This window comes from Brassica napus, chromosome C9, assembly GCF_020379485.1.
Source record: "Brassica napus cultivar Da-Ae chromosome C9, Da-Ae, whole genome shotgun sequence".
NCBI lineage: Eukaryota > Viridiplantae > Streptophyta > Magnoliopsida > Brassicales > Brassicaceae > Brassica > Brassica napus.
Window position 1 is genome coordinate 54,415,948 of NC_063452.1, and position 18,720 is coordinate 54,434,667.

Consider the following 18,720-nt stretch of genomic DNA (forward strand, 5'->3'; position numbering starts at 1 on the left):
CAGACGGACTTTGGTGTTCTATGGATCCAGTAAAGCGGGAAAGAAACAGTCGTTGGAGAGATTGAGAGGCTAGCGATGGTGAAAGACGCGAACGTGGAGTTTAGGTATCAGAGAGTGTTGCTTTTGAGGATCTTTTCTCAACGGGAAGAAACGTCCGGGAGGGGGGGGGGGGGGGAAGATCTTCACTTCGATGTCTTTTGAAAGAAGGAGCTGATCACTCTTCGAAGGCGGCTACGTGTAATTAACACCACGTTGAACTGGAGTCGATTCATTAATATCTCCTCTTGATGCGAGTAAAATAGTGTAGCTAATAACATTTCATATCGTAAAATGTAAGCTACTTCTTGTACAAGTTAATAAATTTTTATATATATATATTTTGCAGAAGACTCAAGTCAGGTCTATGTTTGGAGCAGATGTTCTCTGGAAGAAAGGGTATACTGGGATAAGAGCTGATCATCCCCATTTCCGTAACATCAAGGTACCACTATTTTGAGAAAGTGATGATAATCTACCCACATTGATTTCAGATAGGGCTAGTGTTTGAAGGTTGCTACTTGTCTTTGATCTTGTACTTTGTCTTGTTAAAGCTCTGAGGCTGGTATTGACGCAGTAAGTAACTTTCAGGAGCGTACAAATTGGGCAAATGAGGACACTTTGTCGCTGGTGTTATTGCTGGTCGAGATTCAGAATGCCTTTGTTTTGCTTCGGACACGGAGATCTATGCTTTCCGAGTGTTCACAGATGCCCAGGTATGCTTACGTCTTAGTGTGTGGCAAGGGGTTCAAAGGTCTCAAATAAACCAAACTCACTCACTCATGATCCAGTAATTTCTGTTTGTGTTTCCACAGTTGCAATTACTAAAATACTGATGTTGGTTAAAGAGACGTACATGTTGATCTTTATTTTTGTCTTCAAAAACAGTATAGTTGACGGCTATATATTTCATATTTGAGCAGAGTTGGAACGAACATAGCTAGGCTTCCCTGCTGGTGGGTTTTTGCACAGTTTTCCTTTACTTGACAGCTCTGAGAGTGGCGCTACACAGAATCTACTGCAAACTGGGTCCTCGAAGGTGATGAGACACCACTTCACTCTGCTTCTTATTGTGCCGTCCATTTTCTTTTGGTGATAATGCCACTCTGTTTACAGGAAGAACCTGCTGTTCTTGGGCTTCTGGAGATAGGTGATGGCAGAGTTGGTGTTTATGGTGGTGACTCAAATTGCCTGGACAGTAGCCACATGGTCACCAACTGCCATTGGCTCCTGAAGAAAATGCTAGATTTGACCATTTCAAATACCAAAGACCTTGTTGTACCTTTCTCGAAATTTTCGAAGAGATATTCACCCGTAGCCACAGACGAGAACCAGCTGCCTTCTCGAAGAACTGATGTGAATTTTTCAACATACTCTTCTGTGATCGGAAAGGAGCTAATCTGTCTGAGTGACTCCAGATTTGAAGTATGGGGGGACTTAAGGGTATAACTTACACGTCAGAGGAAGGAACCGTAGGTTGCCCGGTTAGCGTGGCATTGATTTAGTTTGAGCCTTGAATAATACAATGGAGAATACAAGACCAGCACGTTGGAGATCAGCTAAGGATGAAGGTGAGCTTAGTTCTTCCCGGAGCAAGAATCGGGGAGGCCTTTTCAATAGAGACGAGGTAATTCGTGTTATCTTCTTTCTTTTTTCTAATCAGTTTTGGAGAGATTAAGAAGTATAATATTTTGCTCTCAATCTGCAGATTGACATGTCATTTCTTGTTGCTACTCGCTGGATAGTACCTCCTGGTGTTGCAGCTAGTGGTAACATTGCCAGCTTTTTTAATCTCTCATCAACCTTTTATTGCATGATAAAATAGGATTCTTGTTTAACAAGTATGGTCTCAAACTTTGCCGGCTTTCAATTTGATTTGATGGCTTGTGATTTAGGATCTCTAACCAGACGAGGCTATATGGAGGAATCAGACAAAAGAGGCGTAGGCGGAGAAGGGCATCTGGGTCTAATCGATTAGCCTAACAATAACATATAGCCGTGTCTGGGTCCATTAGATTTTGCCTGCGTAGAGCTACAACACATTTGACTTTTTGTTGCTTTTACTGCCATTTACAGTGACCACAGAATGTAATTTCACTTTTACATTTCCACAGCTGGCAATTTTGTTTTAGGAAATCAATTTCTAAAAACTTAGTTTAGGCTCTAACTAATGAGTAATGACCATTAAAATAACACTAAGAATGAAAAATTATTATTACTTATTACTTCTTCCTAATTTGATAAGAAATGTTTTTTAATTATATTTCTTCTGTTTCATATTAAGTGTCATCTTATCTTATTTTTCTTGTTTCACAAAGAGTGTTATCCTACAATACCAATGCAATTTATAAAACTTTTCAATTCAAAATTAATTACAAAATGCATTGATTTTATAAATAAATCGTTTTATCTAAAATACTATTTGTTAGATATGAGATATTAATGAAAACATAAATGCATTTTAATGAGTTCTTTAATATGCGTGAAAAATGCCTAAGTAATGTGAAATAGAGGGAGTAATTTCTTAAAATTAGAAGAATGAAAGAACTATGGATAGAAAAATTCCATGATGTAAATTTTAAGAAATGAAGAAGAATTTACCGTTTACAATCATTACTCTATACATTACTTAGAACCCTAATATAAATAGAAAATTACGCCTAAGGAAGTAGAAAACTTCAAAACTGGATGAAATACCTTTTTAATTTGAAATGCATCCTACGTACATACGTTACTCTAGAACTAGTATGGATTTGAAATTCAAATAGTGGCCTGGAACCATGCTTAGCTCAATATAGGACGTGACGAGGCTGATATGGTCCCCTACAGGCCAGGCGGCCACCACACACGAAACTTACTTTTAGGTAAAAAGGGAAATTAGACTGAGCCAATACGCATTCACTTCCCAAACATCAGGCCATTTTCCTGCATTAAAGAGAATTCATCGTCCTTAAAATTGCATTTAAGAAGTCAGCTCTAAAAGCTAAAATTAAATCGTACTATTTTCTTTTTTTATTCTTCAACATAAACAAAACAAATTCTTGTTAGAATAAATTCTTCTTGTCAGAGGCTTTTCTGTAATTTATAAATACGAGTTTATTTAAAAAAAACAATTCAAAACCAAGAAGAGAGGAAGGGAGATTCGGCAAACTGGATTTAACAGAGGGGGAGATGCGAGATAAGAAACCGTTTGACAAAAATAAATTTAGCATGAACAGTTAAAATATAAATTTTAAGAAGATAACCTTGAAATATTTAGAAAATTCGAAGTAGCAGCTTAACTGGTGTAGGAGCAACAATTCTTAAACAACGGGGTTCAACCCCACCGGGTAACATTCATTTGTTTTCATTGTTATACGGTACCGATAGTATCTTGGTGCATCGATATAAACTGTAAAACATGCAAATAGTTACATTTTTTCAATCCATACAACTCCCAAGGAATGCAGCAGCAAATGCACAAGGAAAGTTTAGGAGATCATGTGAAAGTTTGAACGAAACATAGCTATAACATGTCAACATTTTGGTTGTACAAGTATTAATAATATCTCAATCTACAGAAACAGTAATAGATATAGCAACGAATTGTATTGTCTTTATACATCTAATTTGTTGTAGTGATGTTTGAATGTTTTCGATTTTTATTTTATTAGTTAAAGCAAGGTGCATAACAGCCTAGAGACCCAAAGACATGGCGAATAGAAGGAATGTTAGGCACTTTTTGTGAAAATAAATATTGCTAGCGACTTTTGGTTTATTGGTAAATGTTTCTCCTTTTTGTTTTAAAAGTCAATTTTTTTTTTTTAAATAGCAACATCTTACTTGCTCAACATACTTTGACTTTTAGTGATCGTCGTGCACCACCTTTCTGCATAATTTTCATTTTCAATCATTTAATTCGAATTTCATTACCTTTTTGAATAAAACGATCACACTCAAACTAGATTCAATAACCGATGCATGAACTCTGGGGAGAAAGTCTCAATTGGAAATGTCAAATAAATTGTATATTGATACTTTAACGCATGAATGGTTATTGTGTTCACTTAATTTTTTTATCATACACAAAATTCATAAAATGTGTTGTAATGAACTTTATAAATAGAATACTGAAATAATTAAAAATACAAAATAACAAAACTCAAATTGAAAACTAAAGAGACCTTTATCTTGTCACATACTACAAAAACTTTTAAAATGACTGATTGTAAGGATTTCGAAAAGCTAAAGAGAACTGACTTCTACAAGATGACAAACATTACAAAACACAATTTATGTCAAAATTTTCAAAACTAAAAACATTTTTATATAAGTATTAAAAACGAGAAGTCCTCAAGTGTATATACGCAAAATAAAAACAAAAAGAAAAGAGCAAGAAGGAAATTCCAACGGTATGTTTTTGGTGTCAGCTATTCCAATAGTTTAAGTTAAAGACGACAAAGAAAAGACAAAAGAAATTTCAGAATGTAGTAAACGTAAAAAGTTGTAATCATTAAATTATCATTAATATTACGAAATATACAAACCAAAACAAGAAATAAAAAATAACAGAGAATTTATTATATCTCCTTCCCTCAAAAGTCTTTATATTATGACACTCCTCCTTTAATACATCTTGTTCAATAGTCATTTTCTTTATCTCTCTCTACATCGATATTCTCTAACATGGAGAAAAGAATGAGGCTCAGGGTTCCAAGAATAGTCCGGTCATCTCTAAGCTCTTGCCGACCACGAGACCTACACGACGTGGTCGACACTTCTGCTGTTGCTAGCCAAACAACGTCTTCCGACAGATTCTTCCTTACCGAACCTAAAGCCAAGACTCCACGCCTGGACCGTCACAAACCTAAGCCTAACACGTTCTCTGCGTTCCCACCAAACCCTTTCTACGAAGGAAGCCGTTCGTTTAGAGACTCAAAGAAGAACATCAAGACAAGGAGGAAGCAAAGATCATCTCAGTTCGGTTCTGATTCTCTCCTCGCCTCTCGTTTTAAGTCAAGTGGGTCGTGGTGCTGGTCTTGCAGCGAGGACGAAGAAGAAGAGAGTGATGATAGAGATACACTCTTTTCTTCTAGAAGCTTCTCCTCGGAGTCTTCCAAGGGGGAGAGTTTTGCGGTGGTGAAGAAGTCGGAGGATCCGTATGAGGATTTTAGGACGTCGATGGTGGAGATGATTGTTGAGAGACAGATATTTGCAGCGGCTGAGTTACAAAAGCTTCTTCAGTGTTTTCTTTCTTTAAACTCTCTTCAACACCACAGCGTCATAGTTCAAGTGTTTTTGGAAATTTATGCCACTTTGTTCTCTCCCTAATCTGCGTCTCTCTCATTTTAGAGTACTGTGTTCAACCTTAATCTCGCTTTAGTGTTAATTTCAGTTAATCTTTTGTCTTATCCTTTCTCTGTATTATTATTGTTATCTTCAACCAAATTTGGTTAAAGCAGAATGAGATTGGACTCATACTAACAATAATCAGCTTTTTATTTGAAACCATGCACATGATTAAAACAGAAGGGGGTCAAGTCTTGAGTAATAGAATATAAACTAATTTTAATACACTTTGTCAACAACCTGCTAGATTTTTGAATATAAACTAATTTTAATTGTTATTACGGTTTTGTTTACCAAACCACTTCAAATCTTGAGTAATATAGAATACTCACTCCGTATCACTTTAAGTGATGTTTAACAATTTTTATTTTGTTTCATAATAATTGATGTTTTCATAATTCTAGATAAAATTTAATGTCATTTGAAACTTGTGACCAATTACAAAATACTACTCCTTCTGTTTCTTAAAGATACATATTCTAGAGAAAATTTTTGTTTCTAAAAGATTCATTTTTTACATTTTCAATGCATGTTTTATTAACTAATTGCAAATTTCAAAAATCTTAATTGCACTAATTGATTTTTTATTAGCTTAAAATTGTAGAAAGAAGATAAACACAAAAAATTATGCAAATTTAATGTGTTTTATTAAAATATGTGAAAACTAGAATATGAATCTTTTAAGAACAGAAGGAGTACATATTTTTCTTATTGGTTGAATTAGTTGTATTTAATGTTATTTTATATGATCAAGATAAATTACATAATATTTTGTATTTTCTTAATATTTGTGCAAAAACCTTAAACATCACTTAAATTGATACATAGGGAATAATATTTAGAATAACGTACGTTAAAATAACTTTCTTTCAGACAGTGTTATCGAGAAACTCAAGCCTTCGATATTTTCTGACGCCAGTGAAGAACGAGCTCGCCGGCGTCGACTTTGCTCACACCTTCTCATGCCCCCTTTGACCTCTCATGTTTTGTTGATTCACTTTCACACTTTTTCAAATTTTCTTTTCCAGATCTGGTTGTGGTATTGTTCGAGGAAACTTGTATGGCTTCTTGCTATCATTTAGAGATCTCTGGAACTGACATTTTATCCGGGAGCTCCCGGAGAGCTTGCATCAACGCAAGTACCATATCGATTCACCATAAATCTTGTCCTGAGCTCGCTCTTCATTGCGGCTGCAGATCTGCATGTTCCCTCTTCAGCACTTGCACAATTTTCACCTCACCTCACCAAGATCCTTGCTTCGCTCTTCATATGTGCACCAGATCCTGGAGGACCTCCCTTGGTTGCCACAGATCTGACATAATCTTGGACAAAGTTCCAAACACAAGCGCAACAATTATCACTTGCCGCCGCAGTCTATCACTTTCAATTCATAAACGGGCCTCCGTTTCTTTTGTCGACGGCTTCTCAACCTCCACCCTTCCTGTCTCCACTGTCCCTCCTTCAACCCGCTTCACTGGCTCTCAACCTCCTGTTAACGTTAGCTCCTCCAACGAGCATCTTAGCTCCGCCGCAAGCTACAAACCGTTCATCAAGTACAGATCGTGAGCTACCTGCTGACGTCAGCCCTTCTCCTCTTAATTTATGGGCCTGGCCCACATTGCATTCAGAAAAGGTCAGCCTTTATCTTACCTCCCAAAGTTGCAAATTCAGTGAAAAGACTTGGTCCATAAACTGTTTTGGAGGTTTGGTACTAACTAGTATTAGTTCATCAATGATTCTCGATGGGTTCACCGAAGCTTTGATCGGAACTATCTTGCACGCAATGCTATATTTCTCTTTTTTGAAGAGTTTTTCATCCTTCTCTATTGAAGAGAAAACTTTACCACCATGCCTTCTTTCTTTGAAAGAGGAAAACTTCTCGGCTTCTTTTGCCGAGTAAAAGTTCCAGATTTTGCACCATCTTGTCATCTGTGTAGCGGTCTATATGGGACCAGAAGATGCAAGCGATACTACTTCGGTTTATCTCGTAGGTGAGAACTGGGTTTCAACATCACTTGTGACTAAGTTTCGGCCATCTGACATTGTCGTGAAGGTTCCATTGACGCATTCAAGCTTCGTCTTGAGTGTGCTGTCATCTTCTCATGAAGATTTATCTAGGCTATCTCCTTTTGTTTATGTGTTTTATGGTTATTATCAAAGACGATGGATAATTCCCTCTTGTTTTATCCAAACAAGTTAGGTTTAATGAAATTAAGTTGTATTTCAAAAAAAAAATATTTAGAATAAAAATAACAAAACATTTTCTTGAAAGGAAGAATAAGGTAACAACAATATATTATTATTCATTATCCCTAACAAGCATTTGAAACTATAAGAAACTAACAAAGATTGTTCCCTACTAATTATTCGACTAGAAAAAAAACACTGAAAAGATGACTTTTAGCTAGAAAAAACTAAATAGAAAAAAAGATTATACTTGGTCCAACTCTGAGATAGCCTTCCTCTTCACACCAGTTCCCTTGATGCTATCTTCATCATGGCTTATGGGTTGGTACCACTTCGCAAACACCAAATAAAACACGAAGTCAATGGCAGCTAATACCGCAATCAGAAAATAAAACCGATCCATATGACCTTCATTTAGATCCTCAGGTATCCACCCATGGCTCTTCCCTCTCGCGGTTATAGCCATAACAATATTCACCATCATACTACTCACGTAGTTACCTAACGCCATAGAAGCCATGCACAACGAGCTTCCCAAGTTCTTTAAACCATCTGGTGACTGTCCGTTGAAGAACTCTAACTGTCCAACGTACATGAACACCTCACTCGCTCCCACAAGAACGTACTGTGGAATTTGCCATAGAATGGTGAGCTCACTCTCCGCTTGACCAGGGACGATTCTTCTTAGCCGTTGGATCTCTGTTAATCCTGCGGCCACCATTGCCATTATCCCTATGATTAGACCTATACCCATGCGCATAAGTTCCGTGGGTCTCACGTATGGGAATATAACGTGGCGGTAGATTCCTGTTGATATTAGGACGCTGCATATGTCGAAGACTGACATGCTAGCCGCGGGGATGTGGAATTTTCCGATGGATGCATTCATCACGTCACCTTGCTCAACGAACAATGATGCCATTTGTGTGAAGATCACTGAGTAGATTATAGTGCAAAGCCATATTGGGAGCATCTTCATCACACATTTTGCTTCTTCTACTTGTGTTACACTGCATAACCTCCATGCGTTGTTCCTTGTCCCGCTCCTATATTATTATATGGATCGCAAAATATTCATGAGTTAAAAGATGACAACTATATATAAAACAATGTTCAAGTAATCGTTAGGCAGTAGTTAAAGTTTTATAAGGGATCGACTAAACCGATTTTTAGAACACGAGGATTGATTTATTACCTGTCATCATCTGTTATAACTGCTGCTCTATCCAAGAAGAGAAACTTGGAACTGTGAAATATCTTTCTACTTCCTTTAATGGCAGATTCAGGACCTTCAACTTCATACAACTCCTGGTGGTTTGCAGGCCTAACAACACTCCACTTCCGAACAGTAGCCACGAACACCTGCGCCACGCGTGGTAAAGGGTTCCCACAAGGCTTGACGTAACGATAACGTTTTGTAGGGCCGAGAAAGGCTGCCAATGCGATAATGGCAGCGCCTAGTGACACCAAAAACCCTAAAGTCCACAACCCTTTATCCTCAAAGTAAACAAGGATTGTGTTCGAAAAGAGAGATCCAACGTTGAGTGCAAAGTAGAAGTAGCTGAAAAACGCAGCTTTGGAGGTTTTATCATTTTCACCAAACTGGTCTGCACCGAAAGTAGCCAGCGTTGGCTGGTGACCACCGTATCCAAACGCTACGAGATAAACGGATAAATAAAAGATGCCAACGCCGAGAGAAGACGGAGGGTCGCATGTAAAGTTTCCATCGCCACAACCTTTAGGTTTGATCAAGAAAAACCAAGAAGTGAAAGAGAGGAGGCTCACACCAAGGACGAAGATGATTTGGAAGATAGTGCATGTCAAGTAACGACCCCAATAAGAGTCGCTGAGAAATGCACCCACAAGTGAAAACATGTATACTGTTCCTGTCCACTTGCTTACATTGTTTGCAGCTTCTGCATTGCCTTGTCCCATAACACGCGTTAGGAAGAGTACAAGGTTCACTCCCACACCAAAGAAGGCTAGTGTCGCTAGTCCTTGATTTCCTGTACAGGGATAGAAACACAACGAAGACTATAAAAAACAATAGAGTGTGTACATGTCTTTGTCTTGGTCAAAGTATGTACGATTTAGTTATACATTTCTGTATGTCAAAAAAGTATGCCATGGAAAGTGTACCTAGCAAAATGAGTGCGTTAGTCCAGCCACCTTTCTCCTTTGTATCATCATCATTAGTCTTCTTCTTAAGGTCAGAATCGTTGGACTTGAGAGATGCCACACTTTGGTTATCTTGAACCTCTACCACCTCACCAACTTCAATATCTTCATCTCTCTCCTGCTCCTTAAAATAGTGTCACATTCAAGTTAAACAGTTATGTATGTATCCCAAACCAAGTAGCTAATAGATATCATTATTTTACTCCCTACAAAAATCAGATGTTTTTATTGTCTTCCGTTGTGTTTCTATCTGAAATAGATAGATGAAAAGGAATGAGTATTTATTCACGTACATTTAGCGGAGCAGCGTAACCATTTTTTCTCGGATCCATAGCGGCCATTTAAGGTATCTGTACGAAGTTAATATGTGACTATAAGTACAACAGTAAACTATAACACAAGGATATGTAGAACTACAACTTGATATATTTTTCATATTTATGCATGGAATTCACCACAAATGAGTGTATCAATACCCTAAAAACCTATGTATGATTAAATGAGCCTAAGGGTAAAAAAATTCCTAACGTAGCGGTAAGATCTATGAGTTTAAAGCTTTGATCTCTACCATTATATATGTATGAATATAAAAACAGAATCGGATGTATCATTTGTGAATCAAAATATAACCTTTTTCGCAGATCAATCTCCGGAGAAGGAGAAGAGGTTGTGTCGAGAACGAGAACAAGCCGAAGAAACACTTTCGATGAAGAAAAACTAGAAACACCTTTTGTCATTTATGTTTGAAGGATTAGTGTTTTGTACTTTCTCTCTTTTAATCAACCTGCAAGGAAGTACGTCTTTAACTCGCACAACACCGAGAGCTAGGTGAATATCTAACAATATGGCAAACTATAACTGAAGAAGCATTTCTTTGTTTCTTTCTTATATATAGAGATAAAGTTAGGTTTAATTGGCCTTTCATGATAATGAGGAAAAACAAATTAAATGCCTTAAGATGACAACAACTCTCCTTTAATAAAGGTTGTTATAGCGTTGGCTAATAGTGACTTAGAGATATCATTTGATTTTCCTTAAAGAAAATTAACGTACAATAGCATTTATCTCTCAGAAAAATTGGGGAACACATGGAGTTTGTTACGTTCTTTAACAAATTAAATAAACGAATTTTTTCATGTTTTTGGAATTTTTTAAACCAAGTTTACTCCTAAATGACTGGAGTTTTGTTACTTGCTTTACGCAAATTGACCCAAGGTTTTTAGCAGAAAAAGGAGGAATTGATTGAGTCAAGGTCCAGTTCACGAACAAACAAAACATTTTCTAGGAAGTCAATAAGATGACTTGCCATGAATTTGACACTATTCTAAAATGACAAAAATACATCATCAGCATAATATATGATCATAAAAATTACTATAATGAAAAAGGTAAGTAATTGTAAAAGATAAGTTCAAATATGTAATTGAAAATCCAATCATAATATAAAACCAAATAAGAGTTTTGCTTTATTTCAATAATTATACAACCGAAAGGCAGTTGCTATTATTTTTCGTTTTATCAAAACTGTGGACTTGATAGATTATATTTAATTCGCTGAATACAATCGGAGACCCGTCTACATTCATAAGTTATGTTTGATTAAATGTAGAAGTAGAAAATATATTTTTTATTATTCATTGTGTTTGACATGAATAAGATATTATATCATGCACAAAAAATATAAATATAAATTTAATTTTCATTAAATAATTTTTTTTGGCTACCCAAACTAATTCTGAGTTTTGAAATCATATGAATCTAGTTCAAAGTTAAACAACCATATCAGGGGAATACTATCGGAGCTAAGATAGGTTTAACAGTTCGTCCACTATATATATACAACGAAATATCTTTTTTCTTTTCTTAATGTAACAAAATTCTACAGATTGCTTCTTGAAAACCTTCTTAAACAGTGGATCAACTTGATCGACCAGATGACAAAGTTAATATGGCATCCCTGAAGACTCCTGCAAATTTCCACTCTTCTCTATCATTAAGAGAGATTCAGAGCTCTCCATTCCTCATGATACCATAACATTATGGAACGCTTGCAATGAGGTTTTCTTAGCCAAACATATAATATCATCTCTCTTATTAAAACAAAATCATTCTCCTTTTTTTGTACGTTTTTAAATATAATAATAATGTAGAAGAAAAAAGCTCCAGAGTGCGCTATTTCAGCACAGCGGTTTCTCTTCGGATCTCACGAACTCTGATCAATGCAAGTGTAATTACTCAGTTTTTGTCTTTGTTATATATTAATCAAGCCATTAATGCCGCTCCCACCACTCCTCTCACTCTCTCACATTAAATATCACATCTATATCCAAGAATAAAACTATATGACTCTCCATATGGCTTATCTCTTTTGTTTACTTCATTTTAAGCCGGTTTCACTTTCATACGTTAAGAATATAATTCGCAACAGAACAACTATTATGTACTGCACAAATAAAATTTAATACATGATTTACATCTCCTATAAATAAGAAAATTTCATCGCTATTTTATGAAAACAATTCGTCTATGTTATCGGTTTCCAAAATTTTAATTTTGTTATGTCCTAAACAAAAGAGAAGTTATTTAGTAAACTACACAACAACAAACAAAAAAATTATAAATTTATATAATCAACAAACAAAAAACATATAAATTTATATAATCAATACTATTATGGTAAATAACGCTATACTACTAAATATGTTTCCAAATAACACAATAACTAATCTTTTGTCCATACAATATAAAAAATTAAGTCCTACCTTTTTAATAATATTTTATTTATCTTCTTTTAAATTAGTTGATTTAAAACCACTCAAATATTTTATAAAAAATTGAAAATATAACTACGTTCGAGTTTAGATACTACAAAAAACCATTTACTATAAAATTAAACCTTTAAAATTAATAAATATTAGATTCTTATTCTTAATTTTTTTTTATTATTGAGAACATATAATTATATATGCAAAATTATGGGTTAAATTGAAATCAAATAATTTTATACAAATAAAATGTTAAAGTTAATAAATTAACATTAAAAAATTTAATTATTTATCAAATAAGTATATATCACAAATTTACCAAACAAATTACAGATATTTTATTAAAACTTCATAATGAAAAGGGTTGAAATAATCAAAAAAAAATTAAGTAACCTTTTAGATTATTTTTATATTCAATATAAATATAAAATAATATAATTATCTATACTATCAATACCTCAACTATTTTTTTTGTTACCCACTTTAATACCCAACTAATTATTTTACCTATCTTAATGCATAAAATTTTAAAACTATGCTCATTTTAATACCCAAACTTTGTTTATTTTAATCAAAAATATTAATAAGTATCAAACAAAATTTTATAAGCCCTCCAAAATCTTTAAAATTTTCGCTTTTATTTTAAGCTATAGGAAAAAAATGTAACTAAATTATGGAGAAAATTATAAATTTATAAAAACTCAGTTTCGAAGGAAAAGTAAATAATTTTTTTTTCTATTTCCAAAAATAAACCAAATTTCATATTTAATTCTTAAAAAATCTATTACACAATTTAAGACTATCCATAATTTAATTACTTTTATTTCTAAGACTTAAAATAAAATTAGAATTTTTCAGATTGTTTTGTGAATTCTAGAGATTTTTAAAATTTTATTTGAAACTTATTAATATTTTTGATTAAAATAAACATAATTTAGGTATTAAAAAAGAATACCGTATCAAAAGTTTGTATATTAAAATAGACAGAATAATTAGTTGAGATATTAAACTGGGTAGAAAAAGAATTTGAGTATTAATAAACTTAACAAAATTTAGTTAGAATATTTTTATAAAAAAATTCCAAATAAAAAATTAAAACATTACTTATCAAATGTTAAAATCTATTGATATTATAAATTATATATTTTTTTAATATTCCCAACTTTTAAAAGCGGATCAAAGTACGCTGGCGGCATGCTTAACACATGCAAGTTGGACGGGAAGTGGTAAATGTATTCCAAATTTATTCAAATCAGGTTTTTGGTAACGTATCAATAAGCTAGAACCATGCTTCGAGCTTTTCAAATGAATCTCGGAGTTTTCTAAAATTACACAGGACAGTGAGTTAACTAAATAGATGAAATAATTAACAAGTCATATAGATGAATGTACGACAAAGACCAAGAAAACATTTTTAGAATCAAGGACCAAAAAAAAACAGATGAGACTGGTAAGTTTAGGTCCGTTGGCCAACACCAAAGTGAAACCTTCCATTGTGCTTATCGTTGAAGGCATACTCAAGGCGTAGAGGCCCCAACGGAGAATCAACACGCACCCCAAAACCATACCCGTAACCACTTCCAGGCTTCAGCCTAGCCCCCGCAGGATCACCTAAAGGACATAAATTAACAAAGATGATGGTCACTTGTGAGAGATTCCAAAACTTTGACAAGCATATCGTAAGATGCATAAGGTAAAAACACGAAAGCCTAGTCTGTACTGTACCTGGGACAGTGTTTCCTGATCCCAGATCAGTACCATAATCTGTAAAAAGGACGCCCTCGACCGGTCCTCTCTGCAAAAGAAAGGCAAGAATGAGAGTCATAACATTCATCTTTGTTACGAAACAAGATCTTAGGACTGTCAGAGAAAAGTCTCACCATTGGGAAAGAGACCTCCCCTGAACCAACTACATATGATCGACCAGATCCTACAGCGCCCTCTTCGTAACCTCTTACGCTGTTTGTTCCACCAATGGCGAATGCTTCATGAGGTGAGAAGTTTCCCACCACATGTCCGCCTGACAGACTGTAAAACATGAACAAGGTAAGATAAGCTATATACAACTTGGGAAATGGTGCTTAGAATCACAAAAGACGAATGGAGCTTAAAAGAAATGTTATGCTGCAAGTAGTTTAGCATACCTAAATAGAAAACTAGCTGGTCCAATGTGTATGCCTTTCCTGGTACGAGCATTCACTCTATTGAAAAATAACCATTCGGGCAAAACGGGAAGCCCTTGTTCCATGTTAAACGCAAACTGGTATAGAAATACAGATAGTGTTAGGCATAGAAAAAAAAAAGAAGAGAACAATGTAACTACCAAGAGAGGACTGAGACTGACCATTGTTGATCCATGTTCACCTGAGCCAGTATAAATGCTTTCGAATTTAGCTAGCAAGGTCTCGTCATGGGTCTTACCACTACACGAGCAAACATAAAAAAAAATAGGAAGTATCAATTAAATGGCCACATACAGCATTAGTGAAAGTGGAAACAATGAGCAAAACCGAAGGACATTTCATTTTTTGGTGCATACCTTGCGGTTAGAGGGCTACTGTAGAAGTCCTTAATGATAGGGTTCCCTTGTTCATCACGAGCACCAGCATGCTGGAACATTAAAATTAAAACGAAAATGGGAATAGGCTAAACATACACACTGTGCAAGATCCAGTGGAGGCAGAACTATTGTGGTGAGTGTTGATTGTGTTCCACAGCAACTTGAAAATATCGAGGACAGTAGATACCTGAAATATAAGTCCAGCAGTACCACTCCACTTTGGCCTGAATGGCCGACTGTACTCAATACCTGCTGTAACCCGACCAATTGTCAGACTACCATTGTCTGGTTGATTGCCATGAACAAGATTCCCTGGTGTTCTAGAATTCTAGTACAATATGGAGCTAGTTAGTCTATTAGTCAACTTAACATTCTCAGTGAGATAGCCAAAAGAGCAAGAACCCCAGTTAAGGTCTTACCTGAACCATAATAGATCTGGATGTCCTTTTGTCGTCTCCTTCAATCCATGGATCAGTGTAGTTTATACGAAAGATAGAGTCAATTTGACCCCTCTCTAGGGAAACGTTAAGCTTCTGGTTTCTTCCAAATATATTACGGTGGGAATAAGCGAAGCTGCATGAAATAATAACTTCAATTACACCAGTAATGTCTTTACTAATAAACCCAGCTTGGGCCACAGCTAAAAATGAATCGTCACAAATAGTATATACAGATTTAATGCTACAGAAGACAGCAATGTCACATGATTTTACCTTCCAATTAGTCCTGATAGGGGGCCACTCGTGATTCTACAAATAAGAAATAAACAAACTTTGTCGTCAATCTACCAAAGAAAAAAGTGAAACGCTGTATGTAGTTAACAACTAAACGTACCCACTAGATATTCCACCACCAGCAGAGAAGCCTCCACTGGGACGCTCGACACAGTTCATGATCAAATCAACCTTCCCACTATCTAACATTTCCAGGAAAAAACAAGGTAAGAGTACAAAATTTCAGCTATAATACACTTTTAAAAACTGTCGTTATTGTGCCTGATGGATAAGTAAGGCATTTACTTTCTCCAATCATGCTACTGCACCTTAAGCACAGAGTGAAACTAGAGGAATCGAGGAATACATTTACTCACCACCTGCAGGTTGAGGAATAATACTAACATCTTCCATGATTCCCATGGCTAGCACAGTGTCAACATCCCTCTTCCCTTGAAGCATGCTGTAGACCTACAGCGATTAAAAGCCAGATTAGGCAAGATCTATATGTAGAGGTCCACAGCATCTTGGAGGGTCAAGCGTAAAACTATTTACGTCAAAAATTTGCTAAGAAATTTTCAGTTTTTGTCAACTGAAGAATATAAACACAGTATAACACCTTAGAAAGTGATCAAACTTAATTTAGAATAAGGTTTTCAAACGATTTCATCAATAGATGATACCATCAAGAGTGGTTCCTAACAACCCAGGTAAAATATGACGTTCTAGTTACCAGCTTATATGTACATCTAAGCTGAGAAAGTCCAAAAATACCTGTCCCTTCTTTGTTGTAAGCTGTCGAAGTATTGTCTCAACCCTTGTCTTCCCTTTAGTTGGTTCGCCACTAAAAATAGAAGACACCAATAGCAAATCAAAATCGTAATGTAATAGTTGAAATAAAAGGAATCTGCCAGTGTCATCCAGAATTACTAACTATTCAAACCACTATTAATTTCATAAAAAAGGGGGAGGAATTGGTACCAACTTACGTCTTACGATCAAGGAATCGGATAGAAATGTTGTTAACCTCTGCTTCAGCAACTTGAAGCCTTACTATACCTCCGGAAAGCGTATCAACATCAGAAACCTACAATAGTAGACAGCACATGTCGATTATTATAAACTACATAAGCGATTGAATCCAGGATGTCAATTTATTTTTTTATGGAAAAATAGTAATGGTGTACTCTTACAATTCCAAAAAGACCACGCTCCATGTACCATCCATTGATGGATGTGATAGCTTCCTCCAGTCTCTTGATATTAATCACTTTCCCTACAAAACTTCACACCACAATTTACTAACAATTACCTTAGCCAAAACACGAGAATCCCAACTAATTAGTCTTCATACATTTACATGTAAACTGAGAGCAACTTCAAATGAATTTCATATGCTCGGGTTCATAGCAGTAATATTTATGCTAACAGCTTGCAATCATAGCATGAAAACATTTCGGTTATACTACCTACCCATATTCTATCTTCTCCATTCAAGGCTAAAACACACACATTTTACACCATGTGTTATAAAAACTTTAGCTTTATCATCCATCACTCGAAATTGTGTCAGGTTCCAGTGTTATGAATCCATTTTATAGTGACGAACTTATAAGTACATCCTAACAGAAGACGAAAAAGCAAGCCAAATTAGAGGAGGCGTACCAAATCCATCTTGGAAAGCTTCCTGTATGAACTTTGAAGGAAGAACATTTGCGTTTTCACAGACTAACCCACGAAACTCTTGGTTTGGTTCTACCTTATGGCAAGAAAACGAGAATTATTTTCATCCCAAAACACAAAAAGAGACTATTTTTTTTTTCCCTCATCTATTTAAAAAGAGCAATCACAATGCATATATACCTGAAACATCAAACGTATCCCGTCGCGTGTATCAACAGCAACAGGAGTACAAGAGCAAAAGTACCCACTCTCTATAATCCTATGCACATCCTCCTGCACCTCTCGAACAGTCAGCGCAGAATTGGCTCTGCACGCCTTCAAAGCAGCCAACGCCTCCACTTCCAAGTCCTTCCTCTCGAGCTCCTCTCCATCCTTGGTTCTCACCAACACCTCGCTTATCAGAACTCGCTCCTCCGCGTTCCGACTCGCCGATGAATGACCCTTCTGAACTTGCTGCTGCTGTATCGCATCCTTCCCTTCCACCGACTGAGTCGACGATTCGCTAGGCCTGTTTAGAGACAGAGATGCGCAGCAAAGCAGCGGCGAGCTTAGTCTCTCAGCTCCTGGGTCGGACCAAATCGATTGGGTAGACTGGATAAGGGAGAGTGAGAGTAGCGGAGACTTGCTGCCAATCATGAGCTGTGTGACTGAATTGAGCATCTGGGTCGGTGAATTGTGGCGACGAACCGGTTTCGCACGTGGAGAGGTGTGGCGAGTCTTGAGCGAGTCGAGCATTCGAGTGAGTGAGAGACGAGTGTTTGAGAGGTGGGAGGATAAGGTTTTGGAGCAGGATTGGAGATTGGCGAGGAAAGAGTGGTCGTGAGAAGATTCGGGATTGATTCTGATGGAAGATGACGAGAAGTGAACATCTTCGTGGCCATGCATTGTAATCGCACTCGGCGCGAAATTGAGTTGAGGAGATGTTAGAAAGAAGGAAGAAGAGCAGCTAGGGTTTTTGATTCAGGGTAGAAGATGATGATTCGGATTGACCCGGATCCGTACTATATTTCGAGATTGACCCGGATCCGTACTATATTCCCCGTTTGATTTCCGATTCTGGTCAAATAATTATTTTTTAGAACTGTTTTATTTTATTTAAACAACAAAATGGATATAATGTCAAATATGATAATAGAAAGGATTAATTGAAAGGTTAACTAATATTTTTTTTGTCACAAGCCTAACTAATATCTATATTAAGAAATTTGATGTTGTGGTTCTTGGAAAATATAATTTATCTTATACAATTTTTTTAACATAATGCAAATA

General features: G+C 35.9%; 3 protein-coding genes and 1 pseudogene across 4 annotated transcripts; 2 read left to right on the forward strand and 2 right to left on the reverse strand.

Annotated features, from left to right (window-relative positions):
* Positions 1–403: 403 nt before the first annotated feature.
* Positions 404–2,254, forward strand: LOC106431295 (annotated as a pseudogene).
* A 426-nt stretch (positions 2,255–2,680) lies between these two features.
* Positions 2,681–5,479, forward strand: LOC106431296 (transcription repressor OFP8-like). The gene has a single exon (XM_048767429.1). The coding sequence runs from the start codon at positions 4,702–4,704 to the stop codon at positions 5,344–5,346; it is 645 nt and encodes a 214-aa protein (XP_048623386.1). The 5' UTR covers positions 2,681–4,701; the 3' UTR covers positions 5,347–5,479.
* Positions 5,480–6,341: 862 nt separating this feature from the next.
* On the reverse strand, positions 6,342–13,495 carry LOC106431323 (protein NRT1/ PTR FAMILY 7.1). Of its 2 annotated transcripts, none has more exons than XM_022710001.2 (5): positions 10,361–13,495; positions 10,024–10,080; positions 9,692–9,848; positions 8,748–9,558; positions 6,342–8,598 (listed from the first exon to the last, which is right to left on the reverse strand). In XM_022710001.2, the coding sequence occupies exons 2-5, from the start codon at positions 10,069–10,071 to the stop codon at positions 7,797–7,799; spliced, it is 1,818 nt and encodes a 605-aa protein (XP_022565722.1). In that variant the 5' UTR covers positions 10,072–10,080; positions 10,361–13,495; the 3' UTR covers positions 6,342–7,796. The 2 variants fall into 2 exon arrangements, with proteins under 2 accessions (XP_022565722.1, XP_013727582.1); XM_013872128.3 differs by having other exon boundaries at positions 9,692–9,854.
* A 224-nt stretch (positions 13,496–13,719) lies between these two features.
* Positions 13,720–18,508, reverse strand: LOC106431324 (outer envelope protein 80, chloroplastic-like). Its single transcript, XM_048767430.1, has 16 exons — positions 17,632–18,508; positions 17,434–17,527; positions 16,962–17,044; positions 16,758–16,855; positions 16,543–16,612; positions 16,146–16,239; positions 15,890–15,971; positions 15,769–15,804; positions 15,475–15,628; positions 15,243–15,383; positions 15,035–15,105; positions 14,840–14,918; positions 14,640–14,755; positions 14,376–14,523; positions 14,221–14,290; positions 13,720–14,106 (listed from the first exon to the last, which is right to left on the reverse strand). The coding sequence occupies exons 1-16, from the start codon at positions 18,334–18,336 to the stop codon at positions 13,952–13,954; spliced, it is 2,196 nt and encodes a 731-aa protein (XP_048623387.1). The 5' UTR covers positions 18,337–18,508; the 3' UTR covers positions 13,720–13,951.
* Positions 18,509–18,720: the final 212 nt, after the last annotated feature.

What these genes read in the sequence shown, in the direction of transcription:
- LOC106431324 (XM_048767430.1), bottom strand. Translation starts at nt 18,336, where the DNA reads ATGCATGGCCACGAAGATGTTCACTTCTCGTCATCTTCCATCAGAATC. An exon ending in AGCGTGGTCTTTTTGGAATT is followed by an intron (nt 16,856 to 16,961) that starts GTAAGAGTACAC and finishes CTACTATTGTAG; the next exon opens with GTTTCTGATGTTGATACGCT. An exon ending in CTATCAGGACTAATTGGAAG is followed by an intron (nt 15,629 to 15,768) that starts GTAAAATCATGT and finishes TATTTCATGCAG; the next exon opens with CTTCGCTTATTCCCACCGTA.
- LOC106431323 (XM_013872128.3), bottom strand. Translation starts at nt 10,071, where the DNA reads ATGGCCGCTATGGATCCGAGAAAAAATGGTTACGCTGCTCCGCTAAAT. An exon ending in TAACGCACTCATTTTGCTAG is followed by an intron (nt 9,559 to 9,691) that starts GTACACTTTCCA and finishes ATCCCTGTACAG; the next exon opens with GAAATCAAGGACTAGCGACA. An exon ending in GTTATAACAGATGATGACAG is followed by an intron (nt 8,599 to 8,747) that starts GTAATAAATCAA and finishes ATAATAATATAG; the next exon opens with GAGCGGGACAAGGAACAACG.
- LOC106431296 (XM_048767429.1), top strand. Translation starts at nt 4,702, where the DNA reads ATGGAGAAAAGAATGAGGCTCAGGGTTCCAAGAATAGTCCGGTCATCT.